A 21,337-nucleotide genomic window follows, 5' to 3' on the forward strand; every position below is an offset into this window, starting at 1 on the left:
GTAACAGCTCCATGGGTGGTGTGTTCACACTTGTAGAGTGCCTGGAGTCAAGATTAACTTTAATCCAGATTAAGCATATCTGTATGTGGGTATTGTTCAGCCTTGAGGCTTTCATTCCATCATAAAGACCCAATTGATACAAGAGTCAGAATACTTCTGGTATTAAACAATTTTTCAATGACAATCATCGGTGTTTAAAATGAAAGATGACAAATGGAGGCAATAAAGAGCGATCCATCTCTAGACAAAGCCCTTTCCTTTCATTCCTCTTTTTTCTGACGGAGAGAGAGAGAGCCTTGGTAATTGATTCCTGTCAAAGCCACGGTATATCTTAGCCTAAATAATGAATAGTAAGTCTTTTTCCGCAATGAATATTTGATGAAGCTGTGGTAGATGAGCAATTGGAGGAAGATGATGAAGGGCCATTCCGATCCTACCGCAGTCATCTCACGGGAGTAGTATTGAATAATAATTTACATGAGAATATTCAATATAAGACCAAATTACACTTAACGATTTGCTGGATGTACTTGACTGACTGACCATGTTTTTTATAGTGTCAATAATGAGGCTGCAAAGCTATAAGCTGAAATTTGATATTTATCTGATACCACTCCAAATGATGGATGGAAATTGAAAAATTACCAAAACTTTTTTGGATGCATGAGAAAGTCATTGACTATTGGCATGAAATTTGTATTAAGGATTTAGGGAAAACACGTATTTTACTATTTTTGTACAAGTTCTCTTTCTTTCTGACAAAAAAGTAGTTTTCCTCATACAAAAATCCTTTATGTCCTTTGGCCTATAGATGATGATCAATGGCGTCCAATCATTCTTTTACTGACTACATTTTCATGTAATTACATTGACGAGCCGTCACAGCGCATTATTGATGGAAATATGAGGAATATGTCCATATTACCAAGTCAAATCACCACCACAATCTTTTGAAAGTGGGGGGAAAGACAGATTTCTTGAGCTATTTTCTCTCATTTCCACACACTCCAAATGCACTTATTTGCCCAAATGCATTCCACAATCCAATTTCCAAATCCCAACGCTCTCAACCCGCAATATCTTTAAAAGCAATCAATGCGTACATCAATTTGACTTTGAGGCCAACTCAAATACGACGAGTGAGGTCGGCGCTCTGTGGCGAGTCTGGTTGGGGGGGGGGGGGTGTGCAAACTGCTTTTCTCGTCACGATTTACAAGTCAGCATTCATGCCAAGACGTTAACACTTTTTAAAAATTTGCCACAGGCCTGTTTGACAATAAGTGGTGCCAAGGCTGGCTTGAGAGTGCCTCGCTACACGCTGATTTTCTCATCATAATCGCACTTACAGACACAATGCATACTCCCCTGCCAAGGCTGTGGATTTGGATCGAGCTTGAATCAAGTTGAACTTGATAATTATTAAACCAGGTCGCTCGGTGAAGATTCTTTGTGAAGTGATTCTCTCCATGGAGGCCTCTGTATAATTTATTAATAGCTAGAGTCTGTAGAGAAAGAATCAGGGCCGCAGCATGGCTTTGCACGAACCGGAATCAGAGAGTGATTTAGATAAGTCTTTCTGTCATACAAACCCGATTGCTAAATTGAATATCAAACCATCCGAGTATTCTGTGTGAACTACAAATGGTATCTTATTAAATTGCACCTGATCGGCAGCCAACATGCACAATTCATGGCGCATGCATGCATAAATGTACAACCTGACCAAGATTTCTGGCTGCACTGCTGTCCATTCCAGCAGCTTAATTTCCATGAAAAACCAATCAAATGTCCACCCTTCTCTCAAGATTTGACAAGCATTTACAGAAATGGGTCTCGCCCCAATTTTTTCCACAAGTCAAATCTCTTTTAACAAATGTATTCGCTTGGCGGCAGAGTAGTCACAGCGTTCACGCTTAAGTTCTCCTCCCTGCCGCGCTTCAATGCTCTAAGCTTCTCTACAAGGTCATGCGTCATTAGACTCGTTGATGAAGTGCCAGTCGCAGCGGCGTTACGATCGCGGGATATGCTCGTCTCCTTGTGGAGCTTAATGTAAAAAGTTTAACTCCCTTGCTGAACATAACGCAGTAATGGATGTTCCTCGAATCAGTGAAGTATTACATACTGTATACATTATCTTGTCTAGACTCTTCACTCTTCCTATAACCTTTATCACTTAGGAAAAAAATTGTCAAAAAATGTCTTTGTCCTAGTCAATTACATGAATGAAAATTTTCTTGAAGCTTCAATATCAGATTTTTCATCTCAGGGATTGATCACCACAAGAGATAGTGACTTTTTTACATCTCTTTTTCAACTCTAAACCACCTCAAATTTAATACACTGAAGCCTGTACATAAAGACTGTTGAAGGGAGAGACATGAAAATTTGTATTTTAAATGTATACATGTATGCAGGTTTCTTTGAATGAGAAACACTATACCAGCGAAACAAAATGTGGTCTTTCTTGCCATTTGATCTTCTAGTCATAAATTTTGATCGGCGATGGAAATTTATTGTCTGATTCATGTAAAATTAGGAGAGAAGAAATCGGCACCCGATTCAGTCATCGATTATACCATTGATTAAAGCATTGCACATCTGCCAGTGGAAATGCATGGGTCAATATTCAAACTTACGTCTGGGTATGCTTTAACAGGAACGTACAATTTCTCTGACATCTGCGTGAGGGAACCCTCAGCTTTGGGTAGCATTAGCGGTTGACTGGTGGATGTAATACTGTATAGAGATCTCCGTACTCGGTTGATTTCTGGTGAAGAAAGAAGAACAAAAGAATATGAAAATTAGAGTTTTTGTAATCTGCATAACTATCTTACAAAAATGGGCATAACAGCATTAGAAGCACTATTTTGTATAAGTGTTACATAAATGATAAATCCACATTTATCATTATATCTATTACAGTAAAAGTACCTCAACAAATATTTTTAAAAAGCAAAAGACATTGTACCGAGTAATTTGTTAAAGAAAGTTTGACTTATATGTAAGTCAAAAAAGTATAAAAGTAAGTATAAAAAAAAATGTTTTTTTGTTTTGTTCAAAAATTTTAACACAGGTCTTACATGTACATGTACATGTATGCCTTCACTTTAATATATTTTCATAAGATACAGAAACTTATGGCATCATTTTTTTTTAACTCTGCGGTTTACCGCTTCATAATACTGAACGAGGCATTAGAATCCAAACTTTCTTGGAAAGAGTCATATTCTCTAAACAGTAAACACAAAATGAATCCATTTTCCCACATCCTTTGTATTTTATAATAGATCCACTTTCCTTGATTCACATATCAACATACACTCAAGTCAATAATCACTTCACATTACATCGTGATTTGGGAATCTATCGCAGCAAGTCTGAAGAAAGCGCTAAAGGAGTTAGAGTCATACAAGCACTTAGGTCCCCTGTCAATTTGCTTAGATAAGAAATGCAAATATTGATTCAAAGCTGGTATTAAGCTGACTTTAAATGCACGAGCATTTGTGGCATAAGATTGGCAGAAGAAAAAAAATCCCCTCTTCTTTTTTATCTTTATATTCTTGGCTTCGGGAGTGTAAACATGACCTTTTGTAGGATAAATCTCTCAACATGCACACTTTAAAGGGAAAGTCCACCCCCAAAATAAGTTTGTTTCGATAGAGACAGAATAATAAGAAAATCAGGTGAGTGAAAGTTTGAGCAAATTCTGAATGAAAATAAGAAAGTTATGAATTATTGAAGTTGTGATCAATCAAATACAAATTGGCAACTCTGTGACTTATTATACGAGCTCTCCTTCATTTGCTTTGTGCATAATATTCCATAAAATCATGTTTTCTTCGTTATTGATGACGGAATATATATTTGTTCCTTGCAGGGGGAGTATAGAAACATATTTGCAATTATTATATTTAGGGTGTATGTATGGTTGAAATTTTTCTTGAGGGAAAATGAAAATTTTAGATTTTTTAGTACTGAGCAAATGGAAGTTGAGCTCGCATGATACGTCATAGAGTTGCCAATTTGGGTTTGATTGATCACAACTTCAAAAATCCTAACTTCCTTATTTTTAATCGGAATTTGCTCAAACTTTCACTGACTTGTTTCTCTCATTTTTCTACTCCTATTAAAACTAACTTAATTTCACGGTGGACTTCCCCTTTAAATGAACTAGTTGACAGGGAAAAGGGTAGTTGCCCTTCATTTTGTAGCTGTTTATGCATGTATGATGTCACCTGTTTAAAGTTATCATATCATACATTCAGTGTTTCACCTCTTATATGAGGATTATTCTGATGCAATTTGGCTTCTGTTACACAATATCCTTGACCTGATAAATCTTTGAAAAACACTTGAGGACTTGAGAAGAATGAAGGTAACAAACGTGTCAACAAATATTTTGTTCACATGAACTGTTTTGGGCTTTTTCATATTCTATATTTCAGCCAAACAATTTTTTATCTTTTTCCTAGGAGATTTCTAATCTTTCAGAAATGAAACTGCAATTGGCTCTAAAATATTTTAGTCACTGTTAACCAATCAATCATATTAAAGCAAAACATGAATTCCAACTACAGTAGTATACTAGCAAGCAAACAAAACATTAACAAAATCAGCTTTAATTTTAAAAGTCTATGAATTTTCACAGTTCAATTCATACATGGGTATGTGTAAAATATAACTCAAACTCAAAGAAAAAAGAGCCTAAATATGGAAAAATGCATTTTTTGCAATTCAAAAGTTTGCCAAAAAGGGAAAAACCTTCTACACTTGTAATTGCAGAATTGATAGCATTCCACTTGAACCACCAAGGTTTCAAAGCTTTTCAAGTGCAGTGCATATTAAAGTAGAGGCAATAGGAAATTGCTTTATTTTCTAGTTTCTACACAAAAATCAATGTGCATGTACTGTGCTGTATATCAAGTTCGCACAAACATATCGGGTGAACATGAACTTGTAAATGTACCTGTTTCGTGCATTTAATGACGTTTCCTAACGTTTGCCCTCTCGGGGGTAATCTTGCGCTGAAACACAGCAGGAATCAATCTCTTTGATCTCAACAGATCTAATGACATAATCCAAACTTCCCCTCAAATCATTTCTCTATCACGCTGAATGCAGGAAAGATGTGTTTACACTGCAACCAAAAACTATTTTTTTTTCTCACATTCCTTATTTTTATCGGATATTGCTAGGCTACTACCCATTAACATGAAAAAACAGATAAGACCCACCCCACCTCTGGAATGTGTTTTGGTTAATGATGGCAACAATTAGAAAGGCTTTTGCAGTGTAATTGTTCACTCTCAAAACAATGGTTTCGGTTGCAAGACTCCCCGCACTTCTGCGCTTAACGCATGCAGAGCAGGAACAAGTGGTGCATACACACAACCCAACAAACGACCAGAATTATCAAACACTTCTAATGAGTTTTTTTTCAGTAGTGCAAATGGTAATTTTTTTTTTTTTGGTAATCAAATTGATTTTTCTCCAGTGAAAATGGGTCTAGTGTCAAATACCATGTCAAATAATGAAGAAATTTCTATCGTAACGTGGCTTCAGGCATCGAGTCTCTCTCTGCTACAGTTCCAGTTTCATACAGCAATGTAGCTAGTGTAGAATGCAGTTCTGTGACACTTAAGTACATTGCATACAGTACATGCATAATTCCTGCACCCCCCCCCCCCCCCAACACACACACATAATTTATGCGGTTACACTTCTTACCCTTGACTCTTATTCAACTTATCTCAATCATCAACAACCATTGAAAAAGCATTGAACTACAAGTGCAATGGATTTTGCAGGGTAAATAATTGGATTCGCTCAAGCATTCATCGATTCATCATTCTTCAAGGAAGACACAAAAGAAAAATGTGGGTGTCGGACATATAATAGCATGAAATGTGAATTAGACCCGAAAGTTATGCTTCCTTGCTTTAATAATAAAGAGAAGGTTGGGTTCTGGGGAGAGGTGAACAATAATTTATGATCATTTTCTGTATTATGCAAGTGTGGAAGAATATTAGAGAAAAAATGCTAGGATGTGTTGCATCATGAAAAAAATATTTATATAAAGTGATTATCAAGAAAGGAGATTATTAAGTATTATACACCCCCCCCCCCCTTTACTTGTGTACATGTACATGTAGGACAAGACTTTAGAATTAAGTGAATACAAGTGTGAAATTTATTTGTGTATGTTCACACTGTGGTAGACAATGGCGTTGCCTTGCCCGAGTTCAATAATAACAAACTGAATGTTTGAATTGAGCCACGAATGACCATAACACCCTCGGCGTTTTAACTTATCGGTGGGTTATAAGATAAACACAGCAATGTGAAGCGCTGTATGCTCTGTCATTTTATTATGGCACTCAGTTTTGTGAGACGTTCATTGCATCATGTGTGAACTACACTGTAGGCATATAACTGATTGAAGGCAAGTGTGAAATTCATACGTGAGTTCACACTATGGTACACAATGGCATTGCCTGGGCTGTGTTCAATAATAACATGAACGTTTGAACTGGGCTGGATGTAACCTTGAGGCAATCTTTCCAATAATAACAAGGCAATCTACGGTAATCAATTAACTTTTGCTGTCCTCTGATTATTTCTTTGCTATTTAACATGTTTTATTCATACTGTTGAGCACAAATAATTTATTTGAATGCTCTCAACCTATTTTTTCCTTAAAATTGCTGAATATTGCAATGAACACGAGGAGAACATATTGTATTATCCCTTAGAAAACGTTGAGATAATATGTCACTGTACAGTTCGCACTTTCAATAGGTGATGGACAATGCTCTTGAAATTGCTCTCCGCTGGTTTTTCAAAAGTCTTAGCAATTGTGTCAATGGTATTGTTGCCTTTTATTCAAGAACATCAGACTACCTTTAATAGTAGTTTAGACTACAGGAAACAATATACAGAACTTGGATAAAGAAATGTATAATGAAACGTATACAGAAACATTGTATAAAGAAAAGTTGTGTAAAGAAACGTTGAATAAAGAAACATACAAGAAACGTTGTATAAAGAAGCGCTGTATAAAGAAACGTTTTATAGGGAATGAAGGGACAGCTACTGGCTACTACATGTAGTATCTAAAGGATAATTTCTGTAAGTCTGAACACAGAGCTAGTCTGTTAGAGCAGTGGTGATGTTACTGATGGATGGGCTGAGTGCATACCGGATCGCATCAACGGCATTCCTCTAAGGGTTAACTCCACGAGGAAGTAAGCCCTGAATCAGACGACCATCAGATTTCATCGCGTGTGATGAAGGGAAGCCAAAATGACCCCGACTGACTTACATAATATTGTTTCCTCTAGAGCTTCTTTCGAATTGGATTTATATCTTACACACAGGGCTATAAACTAACCCCCCCCCCCCCACCCCCCCCCCCCCTCCCCCCATCCCCTGTCCTTCTCTAAATTTTAGTGTTTGGGGAGGGTCCAGAATTATTATGTTCAGCCTACATGTGTTTACTGAACCAATTACCCCCCCCCCCCCCTCCCCCAAGTCACACAGACAGAAACATCTCAAGACTTGCACTCTGCAAGAGACCAAATGGCAAAGAAGTGGCTGGTATGGAATCAAGTTTGCCTCTGAGTTGGTTACTTACGCGGGACGATGGAGGTACTGCAAATATGAAGACGTTTTCAACACTCAGTAATGCTCTCACTTTTCATATTCCATCTACAGTACATCGACATGTAGAAATGGGGACGGTGCGTCACTGTAGAAGCCTCCTGAAGCAAGGAGTCTAGGAACTCCTTGTCTTTCCAAAGTAGCGTGCTTAGCACTTAATGGAGCCAAGCAAAGCTCTCTTCCTCTCAACCTATCTGTCAGTACGGGTACAGATGCAATGACTGTAAATTCCCATTGACTTGTATCAACTTGAAGGCGTAGCGAAAGTTTGAGAGAAAGAGAGAGATAGAGCGAGGTGGGGGGAGTGAAATACTATAGGGCTACATTAATTATGAAGGGGAATGTTATGGTGGGGGGGGGGGGGGGGGGGGCAAGATCTTAACCAAGGACTGCCCTTATGCATGAACTGTAGAAGGGAACTGTAAAAAAGATTCCTTGCTTACAGATTCACCAAGGAATGCATTTTGGCAACAGATTGGGAGAAAAGAAAGACAGAGTGTTTTAGAACTATTATCAGGATGAGCTGGAAAGTAAAAAAAGTGAAGTACGAGGCACGATAGAAGAAAGTAGGCTTGAAGAAAGCGAGAAAGAAGTTGGAGACGGGGAGCGCTTGAGGAGTAGGGGGGGAGGGGACAGTAAAGAGAGAGGGAGAAAAAGAGAGAAAAGATAGAGAGAGAAGATATTACTTCTGGGCCGCCATCTCTGGAATATTTGACTAAGCACACAAGTCTCCGGAAAGGCGCTGTGACTAAAGTGTCTAGCAAACACTTACCAAGTTTACTCACAAGCAGAACAAGCTCTAGTCCCACACATTCACAAGTGCGTATCTCGCACAATTTGCATAGATTCTGTACCAGTAGGACTGCCTCTGAAGATGGTACTTAAGAACAAGCGTTGCAATTGTAGCAATTTTCACCAAAATAACATCCATCAGCCTTTCTCTCTCTCTGTCTCTATTTACTTCTGACCCATACCGATCACGGTACCACTTCAAAAAGTGATATGCTGAGGGATTCGTACTTTGCATCTAATAGATGTGTACTCTGGAACTATTTGCGACATTCCCCATAGCAATGCCAACCAAACTGCATTGACCAAGAAAGTGCAACAGAGATGTCAAAAGACTTTGGTTACAAAACAAACTACACATCAAGCCTAAATGTACATGATATTAACATGTACAAGAATTCTACTTCATTAAGATATTGGTGATATTCACATACCATAATACAGTACTGTCGAACTTGTTTCAAGTCAAACAGAAGAGTTGACATTACTGATTCAGCCAATATGAAGAGCCCATACCCATATTGATAACAACTTTTAAAATTCATAACTTTCTCATGTTTTGTCTTATTTCATTCAAACTTTCACCAGTTTACTTTATCTGCTTTGTTCTACTTTCCCCTAGAGTAGTTTGCTGTCGAGGTTGGATTTCACTTTTTAATGGGAGGCTAATAGCATAATAATAAGCTAGAATGAACATTCCTGTATTTTTTAAACACTTCTCTGGTAAATAATCAATTTCTAGTCTTGTTTTTATTCCGATTTTGTTTTTTTTCATGTGAATGTCACGTCCCAATTTTCAGCAAAGCATTCATCATGCAGACCTGTCAAGTCTCTCATCCTTTGTGACAACCTTGTACGAGTAAAATATTGCCCAGCACTCGCAGAAAAAGAATACTTAATACAGAGAGAAGAGAAAATAAATGAAGAATATTCATGTCTCCAGAGTCGTCGGCTCAATTCTGCCGCTCCCCCTCCGCCTCGGGTTTCAGCGTTCGACCAACAATCCAATTTTCAATTGGAGAATATCATCCCTTCTGCGTGACTCACGCATGTTGCGTTTTCTAGCACCGGTGGGTCGTGCTTCTCTCTCGGGGGTGGAGTGAGAAACTCTATCACCCCTCTGGCCACTGCCCATAAAATGAAGGCACGAAAATTAGGAAACTGTGATGGAGTAATATTCTTAATTGAATCAGTCCCGGAGCAGAGGTGAGCGGTAGGATGTTCCAGGAAATGAGAATAGTCGCCAACACATGCATCCTACTTCTCGAAAAAATGATACCATTATAAAGATAAGCGGGTTTACAGGAATCCTAGAGGAAATCTTGAAACTGGAGAAGTGGCAGGTCTGTCTCTCATCTCATTAGAGAGAGAGAGAGGGAGAGAGAGAGAGAGAGAGAGAGAGAGAAAGAGAGAGAAAGAGAGAGTGGGAGAGGGTGGTAGAGAGAGAGAGAGAATGGAAACAAAATGAAATATGAAGTCAATAAAAATGAATACTGATCTGCAGAAAAAGAAGGATTGACATTTTAATCGCAAGTAGCGTCAGGATAAACAGGGATTAGAAGAGAGGAGAAAGGAGAGAATGCTTCATGGCCCGACGGAAGAGTGCAAGGGGCTGCTGATCAAGTGCAGAGACAGAGATTTATTCAGCTCATATCTCCAGCATCCGTTCCGACAGATAAGATGATGAGCCCAAGATAAATGTGATGAAGTACGCAACAGATGAGAACGGAGGAAAGAGCATCGGTGTATTATATGAGTATTAAAGCTAGGCCCCCTCTCCTGGTCAGACATGTACATGGCTTTATGAAAATTAACAACAAAATAAGTTATACCCTTACCAAGTTTGTAAAATATTGTAAGTAGGGGGAAAATTTATTTTCCCTGACAAATTAAAATTATATTTAACAATATTATGAAACGAAGGCCCTGATTCAACCAGTCCACCTTTCATTCTTGAGTTACAAATAATACCCCCCAAAAACACAAATTCTTTAAGGTGTATGAATAATTTATTTCTTAACTGTAAATATTAATTGGTTAGTAATAATAATTTCTAGTATACACTGATGAATAGTCAACTGTTGTCTCAAAACTCTTTTCTCCATACTCCCATTTCTTTATATGATGTTATTATCAAGTACTGTATGTATGCCCCTTCTGCCGGAAAATGACTTATTTTTTTCCCCTCCTCTTTTAAATATGTTTCATAAAAATGTAATCTAGTCTGAACTGGCTATGATGCACATAGACAATATTGAACAAAACAATCTCTGCATGTTTACGTCTTTCAATCATAAACTCACTATCTTTTTACCCGTCTCGCTCCCCATCCATAATACATGACGACAGCTCTCCCATTGGAATACCATATCCTATTAATGGTCAGAATCATATTTATGATCTAATACGCAGGGGATACAATGTATCATGTATTGGAATCTCTTTCGAGGGATTCATGTAGTCAGAATTACATCAGATTTGTTATACTCAGTCGTATACATCAATAATGATTTTGTTAATCCCTCTCTTCTTCTGCATGGATTATAAGTTTTCAATATTTTTGTCTGACAAACTTTTTCCATTTTTTTTCTTCTGCATTACGATTCATATTGTAGCCTAGATTCTCTTACTGCTACAAGTAATTGTGTCCTACATAAATCAAAGAATATGGTTCATGGAGGAGTGGATTCAGAAGGTATTAGACGGTCAGAGGTAGAATTTTTTTTTCTAGCTTTGTTTTACTAATTGTGTAGCGGTAATAAGACCTACATACACTGTGCATGTACAAAGCACATAACAAGGATCAGTGGATGAACACGCACCAGTCTTCATGTCCGAGTCCTTACCACTCTCTTCTTTTCTTTTCGGCCGCTCGGCCGGCAGCTGAAAGGGTAATTGGAGTTTGTTGTCAACTCTCCAGCCATGTCCTTCCTTTCTTGCTGTTCTAATTAGCTTGCCTGCCAGCCTGGCTGCTATGGATGGAGTAATGTACCACCGTCGTCAATCTACAAACATGGCCGCCACAATTCTTTACACATGTGCAAGTCCATGAAAGAAATATCTCAAGGTTTGGGGTAGGCTATATACGGGCTGTGCACATTTTAATTAACCGAGACAGAGTGACAGGTAGATGACATTTCAAGAGAGAGAGAGAGAGAGAGAGAGAGAGAGAGAGGGGGGGAGAGAGAGAGGGAGATTTCAATAAACAGAATTTTATTGATATGATGTAAAAGTCATTCTTATTGTATAAATTTTATACATTTTCCATCTGAGTTCTGGTTCCTTTTTAAATTTGCTCTTAAAATGGTGCACGTTCTTGTATCGATAATGTTTTTCACGCATCACATCTTCTATCAGAATCTTCCGAGAGATTCAATTTACAATTTACCAAAACTACATTACATGCTATGTCATTCCAATCAAAATTAATTTCACTGCTCTCTGCTATTGAGAATATGATGTGTACTGTCAGGATGTGATGCTGGTTAACTTGAATGTTCATTGACATCACTCAAGACAACATGACGGTCTCTTGTCAGTCTGCATGAACAGACTCTTATTCGACACTTTACCACAATTCCTGAAGCCTTGAGCAGAGCCTGGCTCTGGCAGTCTCTGGTTGTGTCCGGAGCGGTGTAAGTACAGAGCCTATGCAAAAAGCCATTGGCTTAGTCTTAACGAGCAGACACTGTTACGTACAACCAGAGAACAAGGGCTTGCGGAGGCCTGTAAACTAGTCTCTCCTGGCTTGTATCTATATCAACCGCATCAGCGTTGTTATTCAAACGTGCCAAACATCGTTTCCAGGCATCGTCTCACCAGACTTGGACAAATTAACGATTGTGACATTCCCTGGTATGTAAGTTTGCAGATGGGTACACCTCACCATACCCAATTAAAGGAACAGTATCTCTAGCAGATGATATCCCCATAAGTATCGTGAATGGAAAAAGTTCAAAGTTGCTTTTGCGGTGATCCACTACGATTATTCCACGAGCATGTCGACCAAAGCTGCCCCTGACAGTGACAGATGCTATAAGTCACACCAAACGTGTGAATTGCACTCTTCTTGGTCTTTAGAAAGTATATTTAAGGTTATTACTGTACGTGCCTAATTGCAGGCTGAATTATTGAAGCGTGTTCTAAGTCGTGTGAAAATTAGAAATGGTGGCTGTCTCTTAAACATTTGAATAATTAATGCTGTTTCCTATTAAGCACACAGAGATCAAATTCCCAAGGACTACATGCTCTTGATGAAAACAGTGTGACATTGAGTTTGATCATTAAACAACCTGTAGGGGCATTACACGTGTAGTTTGGCAAACACATTAAAAAGTGATCAATAATTTAGTTTCATTCTGAACCAAACAAACAACTTAATAGTAGAGAGTGGATTTTTATCAGAACAGTTTTAAGAGCTCTTTGAATTTCACCTTAACAATCTGTATGGTGAGGTAAGTTTCCTGTGAAATTGCATTTAAAAAGTCAGTAATAGACCTACATTAAAGGTAAAGAACATTTATGGTCATGCGATTGCATTGTGAAAGAAACGTTGTGGAATCGATCAGAAGAGATTGATCATCTAGCATCTAGCATCTGCAAGGTTCTGGAATCATCAAAATGATAAGAAATTTGGCCCATTCTTCGTAAAGTTACAAGCACTATACACAGAAAGATGTATATGGGACTACCCTATATCTCTCACAGTCCATGAGAGAAACAAATTTACCAATATATGAATTAGTAGGCGGTTTCCCGGCAAATTTTTTATCATCATGTATTAGTCAAAACATATTCTTTCACATGATTGGTAATGAGAGCTTCCATTTCATTTTTTGAAATTGGGGCGTTTCCAATACTGGTCTTTACCTTTAAGTACACTATGTCCTCTCACTAATAGAACTCACTGTTTGAGGAACCTAAATTACTTTCTGTTTGGAGCCAGAAGGTCATTAACTCTGTGTAACAGTGTATTGAGTGCCCTTCTACATGTAGCTCAGTCCAAACAGACAATTATCATACTACATTCCATCAAGAAAAGGGGAAAATGCAGTTAAAGAGCAGACAAGAGTTCTGGGGAGAGGTGAAAAATAATTTGAAAGCATTTTAATTGTTATTATGCAAGGGTGGAAGAACATTAGAGCAAAAATGTTCCCTGAAAAGCAAGGCTCTTCAAATGCCTTCATATTATAAACATGACAAGTAACTGCTTAAAGTGAGGCTTGAATTTGTTTTATGCCACATGTTTGTGTAGTCCCATATACTTCTTTTTGTGTACAGTATAGTGCTTGTTACTTTACCAAGACTGTGCCAAATTTCTTATCATTTTGATGACTCCAAAACCTTGCAGTACACACCAATACTGATAATTATGCTACATATCGTCCTTGTTTTCACGAAGTGACGGTAGTGAGGAAAATCGTAACGCAAAGTGAATGCAATTTTTTTTCACTACCGTCACTTCGTGAAAACAGCGACGATATGATGATTAAATTTTTCTGATCGATTTCACACCGTTTTTTTTTTACAATGCAATCGCATGACCAGGGCCCAACTTTATCTTTAAGTGCAGATTTGTGGTATCATATATTCATAATGCCTACAGCCATTCAAGTTTCCAAATATCTGTCTACAGTACATAATTTGCTTGCAAGATATGCATGAATTTAATTATTGCCAGGCATACTTGAGAGAGAACCCGAGAGCTATAAATGTGTTTTGCTTGAGTGAGCAAGGATTGAAATTGCCTTGATTCATCACTGGGATGGCAATCATAAGGAGACTAATAGTGCATTCAGACTATCAGCATTCATTGCATATGACTATTGTATAAACTGTACTATAAGTCATCAAAATGTTCATTGTCTGAACGCGGTGTAAAGAAACGCTGTATAGAAAAACGCCTCTTTAAACATCGTTTTGAAAGAATGGTTTCAAAGAATTATGAAAATAACTTTCTAAGCAATTAATCAAATAGACAAATGATAAACAGTTTAAATATAGTGTTATTGGTTTCAATGAAACTCATTAAGAACCAACTTTCATTTATGCAGGCCTATTTATCACGGCTGTTTAAAAGAGGAGGCTGTCAAACTACAAAATTGTGTTCTTTCCTATTTCAGAAAATATTGATTATGGTCCTGTGATCCCATTGATGGTTTTGAGAAGATTGGTAGTATAATGTGATCAGCATCAAGTGTCAGTTTTGCAAGAATTCATGAATAAAGCTGCTGCCCTTTTTCATGAACTTTGCCATACACTTACATGTATATATCAGCAACTGAAAGGCAAGATCAATGAGAATATTAGGGGGAAGATATTACATGCATGAACTCATCCAGAGATTGCCAACTGCCACGATGAGTCGCTTGAGCTACTTTCTCATCAAGCAATCATTAGCTTAATTCCTTTTTTTCATGTTAACCTACCCACGGACTAAGGAGGTCAAGCCTTTGACATTAAATGACTCAGACCTTCCTCCATGCCCTAGAATATTAAAGGAATCAGTGAGGAGTTAAGCACATACATGCGTGGTGGTGGTGTCATTAAAGAAATGCAAGGCTTTCTGAGCCCGCCCAAGATAACTGGAATCATCAAATTTAATCCAACGTGTGCCTCTATCCTTGCAGAAAACTGCGAGGCTGATGATGCTCTCGGCTAGGCCTCAACGCTCTACTGAAGCTGACTCTATGACAGTTCATCTGCCCCCTCATCTAGAACGTCATCAAAAGTCTTGTAATTACTGCCACTCTTTCAGCACCGCAGAGCAGGTAGATTGGGTTAGTCAGCCATATAAACAGCCCTATGCATTTGGAACAGCTCACTTACACAAGTACATGAACTTGAAGCTTTCCATCGTTTCATAACACGGTTCAACTTCAAACATGAATGGGACATCAAATGTGCTTTATAGATGTGCTTTGAATCAGTAATGTATGTATATACATGTAGATAGTTCAATAATAGAGTTTGAATGTTAATTAGAGTCACGTTATGACTCACGAGTATATTGATATAAGGTTATCAAAGGAATCGAGTTTTTAACTAGCCCGAACAAATTATCTGTTTCCTGTCTGGTCATGAAATCACTTGGGAAAATGCTAATTAAGACGGGAAAACAGCTTCAACTGATCCAACATTTATGCACTCAACATATTGTTTAAGAGTCTTAAGTATGTCCACTTTACTATTTCTAGTGCTAAATGTTTCCGTTAGCACCCTTGTACTGCAGTATTTATGCATTTGTAATACACATAATCATTATAACATTCATCATAATATCAAACAAACAGGCCTCTTGAACAATGCTTTGTTTTTCCCACTTTCATTCTCTAACCATTCTTCACTCATATTGAAATAAAATATATTCTTCAAAAGTACAAGGGCCAAGCGTTAATGCATGATTAAGAATGTCTACATGCATGTCTGTGGATTTTTCCCTTCAAATATACACAAGAAAAATGTCCACAAGTATCAGGTGCCTAATTGTATTAGAAAATCAATTGTCCATAAGATGGATTGATGATGAAAAGTGTTCCCTGTGGATATACTAATGCAATTACAGGGGAAGCAAGATCTGCTAATTGGTCCCTTGGCAAAGGCTTGCCATCTGCAAGTCTGATGTAGCTCTCCCCACCCCCCCCCCCCCCCCATCTCAACTCTCTCTTTCTCTTTCAGGTGAGATGTTCTGCAGAAATAATGTTCTTTTCGTTCAAATAGTATCTGCTCAGAGCCTGAAGGCTGTTTACTTGTTAACTCTAACACAAATTAATTAATTTCCTTCTGACTACAAACTGTACAATATATGCTTTCTTTTCCCCTATACATGTATATCCATCTTTTTTTCGCTTCCTTCATTTCTTGTGCTTTTTTTCTAAATATTCCATTAAAATGTCATTACTTTATAAACTTGTACATATCTTCCTCATCTTTTCCAAATCTTTCCTTGATTAATACCCTTCTGTTGATCATTTCTTTTTTCATTCTTTAAAGAAAATACAGTATTCTTGTGACTAATGCAGTTGAATACAGCAACTTTCTAAAATACTGAATGCATGCATGCACTCATTGTCAAACTGTACTAGCAAGTATGCATCCCAGATCCAGTATTACTTGAGGCCTACTTTCCATGGTAGGTTTGTGCACATGTGTGCTAATGCCAGTGACAGCCTGAGAGTGACCCCAACTTTCATGCCCTTATATGGAAAGGCAGTTGTTCTGACTGCTAAACTAATGAGGCATGCTACACAAAGTACATGTACAAGTGGGGTATCTTCTCAAACAATGCTATTTGGGGTCACATCTACAGTTTTGCAACTTGGAAACAATAATGTGTAATTGATTTTCTTTTAAAGAAAAACAAAGAGAAAACTTTATTTTCCTCAACTCGCTACATTTTATTTTCTTTTGTTCTCAGATTAAAGGTACTATGTCCCATTTGCAGTCCAAAAAAATGAAAAAGTTAAATTCCAACTGCATTTGAAAGATAATACTAATTTAGAACTTCCCTAAAAAAGCTGGGGCTTGAAAATGTCTTCAAGTGAGAAAATAACGACTAATAGTTGTCAAATCGACTTTAGGGCTATAGAGCCCAAAAGTAATAGTCTTGATTTTCAGACAATTGTACCGAATGGTCATACGTTTTATAATGCGCAAAGATTTAATCAGTTTAATCTTGGCCATCACAAGAAGTGGGTTATTGATGTAGGCAAATGCTCATGTACCCTTTACAACTCTTTTCATGTATGTTATTACCAAAGAAGAAAAAAAGCCAGTCAGTCACTCAATAGTGTCTGACAGTGAAATCTAGCAAGTAAACAGGTTTCCTTGCATAATTTGAATATGAGGACACTGCTAACATTTAAATTTCACAGATAGGACATACATGACATATTCATAATTCCTGCAAAGTTCTACAGAATTTGAGGTTGGCTGCAAAAGGGACATAGTACCTTTAACTGATGGGTAGACCATTGCCACATTTCTTGGAGATTGTCCATGATATGAATGCAGAACAAATGGTTGCAACAAGTAGAAATTCATCCTGTGATATTATAACTTTCATTTGACCTCTAAATCATGACATAACACATGACCAACTTTAATAAGGGGCTTAAATAATTGACCTCTGTGATGACTCTTTGCTTTAGAGTACTTTGGTATTGCTGCCATGCACACATCGGCGCCTCAATCGTTATTTTTTTTTGCTTCAACATAGTACTTCCTCTATTTAAATAGGCCAATAATCTATTCTTACTTTTTCAATCTCAAAAAGAACAGGTTAACCCCAAAGCAGAGTGAAATATAATCCGTGAGATGAAATGAATACTACAAATCATCTTCACGTGGGATAAAAGAGTTTGCTTGTATGAGGGTATTATGAGCATGAAGTAGAGAGCAAACAACGAGCCAAGCAGGCAGACAGTCCTGCCCCCGCAGCAGCACCCCAATCAATACCATCGTAAGACATCCAGCCGTTCCGATGTCTTCCGGTCTCCAAACATTGATTTTACTGCAATAACTCGAAGAAATCAAAACATCTTGTCGTGATTTCTTCAAGACTCTACCACCATTTTGTCCATCTATCTCATCAACAGAGCAACGAGGGCATGTAATTGAATTTGCCTCAGGACTGTGAATGCTACGCTTTGTTTGTGTTGGATAGGTATCGCGATAGGGGGAGGGGGAGGAACAATCACTCAATGTGTACAGTAAAACCCCCATTTCATTAAGATTCCCGGATCAATAGTCCCACATATAGAACAAACAGACAGTCCATCGCCATCCTGGGATCCCCTCAAAAAAACAATTCCCAAGTTCTCTTTCAGCCACTGCGAGCCACGCAATCAAGTCACTCGTTGAAAGCCGCCACCTGAATTCCCATCTTGCTGTCTATTGATTTCCTCAGTCCCACATGTGGGATTTCATGTGGGATAAATGCACTTTTCAAAGAGGTTAGCGACACTGACGTTACAGTAACAGAAAAAGGAAATAGAAAAAGAAAAAAGAAAATATGAACATGAGTTGAACAGTGCATTCAATAATGACAAGGTTAGGGTCATGATAAAGCCAAGTTCAAGCTCAAGATCTGTCTTGTCCCTTTTTTAGAAACCAACAAAGAAATTCCAGAAATCTGACTACCATGACTGAAAATATGGAGCATGGCATACCAGCACACTTTTCTTTGTGTGCACAGACCACACAATCAGGTCTGTAAAGTTCATTCAAAGTAATTGCTAAAGTGTATTTGAATGATCCTATATTATCAAACAACCAGATAACACATGATGTCAGTGAGAGGAAAGGTAAACAAAGCAGTTTGGCAAACATGTAGAATCCTTTGTGTGTCATGCAAAGCAACAAACCATTATCAATACTTGTGTCTTACAGACCAGACTGCTAATAAAGTTGTACGGTATGTAATTTTTTTCCTTCCTAATAATCCTCTTGAAAAATAAATTCATAAAACACCACTTACATGTAGTTCTTTTTAATATCAGATTTAATTTCAAGTCTACAGCATTTAGAGCAATTCCATAATATGTTCTGCAGGCAAACTTGCAATTTGAATCTATGCCTAAAAAATATAAAATAAATGTAAAATTTGATGCCACATCACAAATAAATGTATTTGCGATCTATTTCAGTAAAAAAATCAGAACAGTATTGTATGAGCCTGTACACAAGTTTATTTCCTTGTAAACATATGCAAGCCTACACATGCATACTATCCAAAACAAGTTTACATAACAAATTGGATGTAGGCCTACAGGAATTATGAGTATATTTATAATTGTGTTTTTGTTTTATTTCTTCAGTGGAAAACAGGATTTGTTTGTGGAAAAGTGGTGACAATATTGCCAAACCACTCACCCCATAGAAGCTTTGTCATGCAACACAACCTGAGTTCTTCTGCCAATTACTGCTACGTACAGTAACTATGACATCATGACCATTATCTGCTTCATCCTATCACTTTCAATCTACGTGTATTCTATTAATGTTGTTAAACATTTCCTTATATGTATATGGCCAATTTCCTGAAAACCACAAGCTTACTACTTAGAGACTTAGAGTATTCCAGATAACATTCATGAAGTTTGAGTGTAATGCCATGTAGCGAGTAGAGCAAAACATGATTTCATATTTAGCAGCTGATTCTTTAATGCATCCAGACGGCTTTCTTTCTGTCTTTCTTTCTGTTTCCCCGTGCACTAATACAGTAATTAAAGGGCAATCAGCTGATAATGGATTCCATTACACAGGTTTCGGACACTCGTTCTTAAGAAGGAGACCAAGAGAGGAATCTGCATAATGTGAGTCATTAGAGCTATTAGGTGACTAATTGAATAATGGGGGTGGGCTCTCTAAGAGAGCACAGAGCCAAATGTCAAAGGTCATGTCTTGACGAGACAGCACAAGAGTGCAGCGCAGACAGCCACAGGCTGGCTGCCAGTCGTACTACAAATGACATCGAAGCAACAGAGGAAAAAGAGTGAATTCTTTGGATCACAGGCTTCCTCTTGGAGTACAGGGTTCTGATGGTAACCTGCATTATTTCATCTCGATTATAGTGAAAACAAATCTCACGATTATATTGGAGGGCAGGTCCAAGCTATTGTCCCCTCTGGGGGTCAAATTTCATCTTTATATATATTTAACAAACTATACATCATTTTAAAGCTGAAACTATGAATTTTATGAATCTGATAAAAAAAATTAAAAATTATCAAAATACGAAGAATGCCAAGGTCACGAACTTTGATTTGTGTTAATTAGCGTGACGTACGGGACATTACATTTTTATTTTTGTATCTCATTTGAATTATTTTTTCAAAATTAAATATTTTAGGACATGTAGACCATCATACTAGAAAATAGGAAAAAAATATAAAAACTTTCAAAATTAATTAATTATGCAAATGAGGTAGGTTCCAAAGTGTGATGTCCCGTACGTCACAATTTGACATTAATTTGTTTAATTTTAATTATGAAAATAATTTTTTTTTTTAAAGATATTCTAGGAAGTTCTAATTTAGATGAATACCTAACAAAAAATAGGTTTAACAAAAATTACGAAAATTCTGTGTTGATTACATAATCAAATTAAGAAATGTGACGTACGGGACAAGTGTGTGACGTACGGGACAACCCCATATAAAACCAATGCAAGATGTGAAAAAAAGGAAATGACCAAAAGGAGAATATATATGTGTTAGGAAACTTGTTGTATACAGGGATATATGAACATTCCAACTGGGTCCCTTCTAGGAATTTACTCGTACTGTTGTTGTTATTGTTTTAGTCTTAAAGGCATGTGCCATTCAATTATGAATATTTATTGATGTAATTAGTCTTCAAGCCAGATCCCTGGTATTATCAACTTTGGTATTTTGCCAGTTGATGTCCCCAACATTGGCAGGATGCTAAATATGTAATTCATAATAGTACATGTACATGTTATGGAGCCAGCTCAGGAATTTTGATCTCCTAAAAACTAAATCATAACTTTTTAAGGAAGGATAGCCTCTCTCACTCTCACCCACTTAGGATTTTCATCACTTTTACACCCATGCATTTTTGTTGAATTACGCTTTAATCTTTTGAATTGTGGAAAAGGTCACACAAACCTTTAAGGTTTTAATTTATTATATCTGGTGGTGTTAATAAGATGTCTTTAATCAATACAAAATACATTAAAGATTTATATTTTTGTATCCATCTTTCACAAACATGTACATTAATGTACCGGTACATTAAAATTCTTGAATAAATGACAGCAACATATACATGTACATGTTCTAATCTGTGATAAAAGGATTAAAATAAGAAGTTCAGCGTTATCTTTGAATTCCTTCAAAATTCTATGATATTGCTATCAAGTAATTCA

At 37.2% G+C, this 21,337-nt stretch overlaps 1 protein-coding gene across 4 annotated transcripts in view; it reads right to left on the bottom strand.

Moving 5' to 3' along the window:
* Positions 1-21,337, bottom strand: part of LOC581568 (protein quaking-A) — a 100,808-nt gene that overhangs the window by 71,241 nt on the left and 8,230 nt on the right. For all 4 annotated transcript variants that reach the window (XM_011682934.2, XM_011682933.2, XM_011682932.2 and 1 more), the window contains exon 2: positions 2,637-2,767. In XM_011682934.2, the coding sequence (XP_011681236.1) occupies positions 2,637-2,767 (131 nt within the window). The remainder of the gene's footprint in view (positions 1-2,636; positions 2,768-21,337) is intronic.

This window comes from Strongylocentrotus purpuratus, unplaced genomic scaffold, assembly GCF_000002235.5.
Source record: "Strongylocentrotus purpuratus isolate Spur 01 unplaced genomic scaffold, Spur_5.0 spur5_scaffold_21, whole genome shotgun sequence".
Classification (NCBI taxonomy): Eukaryota; Metazoa; Echinodermata; class Echinoidea; order Camarodonta; family Strongylocentrotidae; genus Strongylocentrotus; species Strongylocentrotus purpuratus.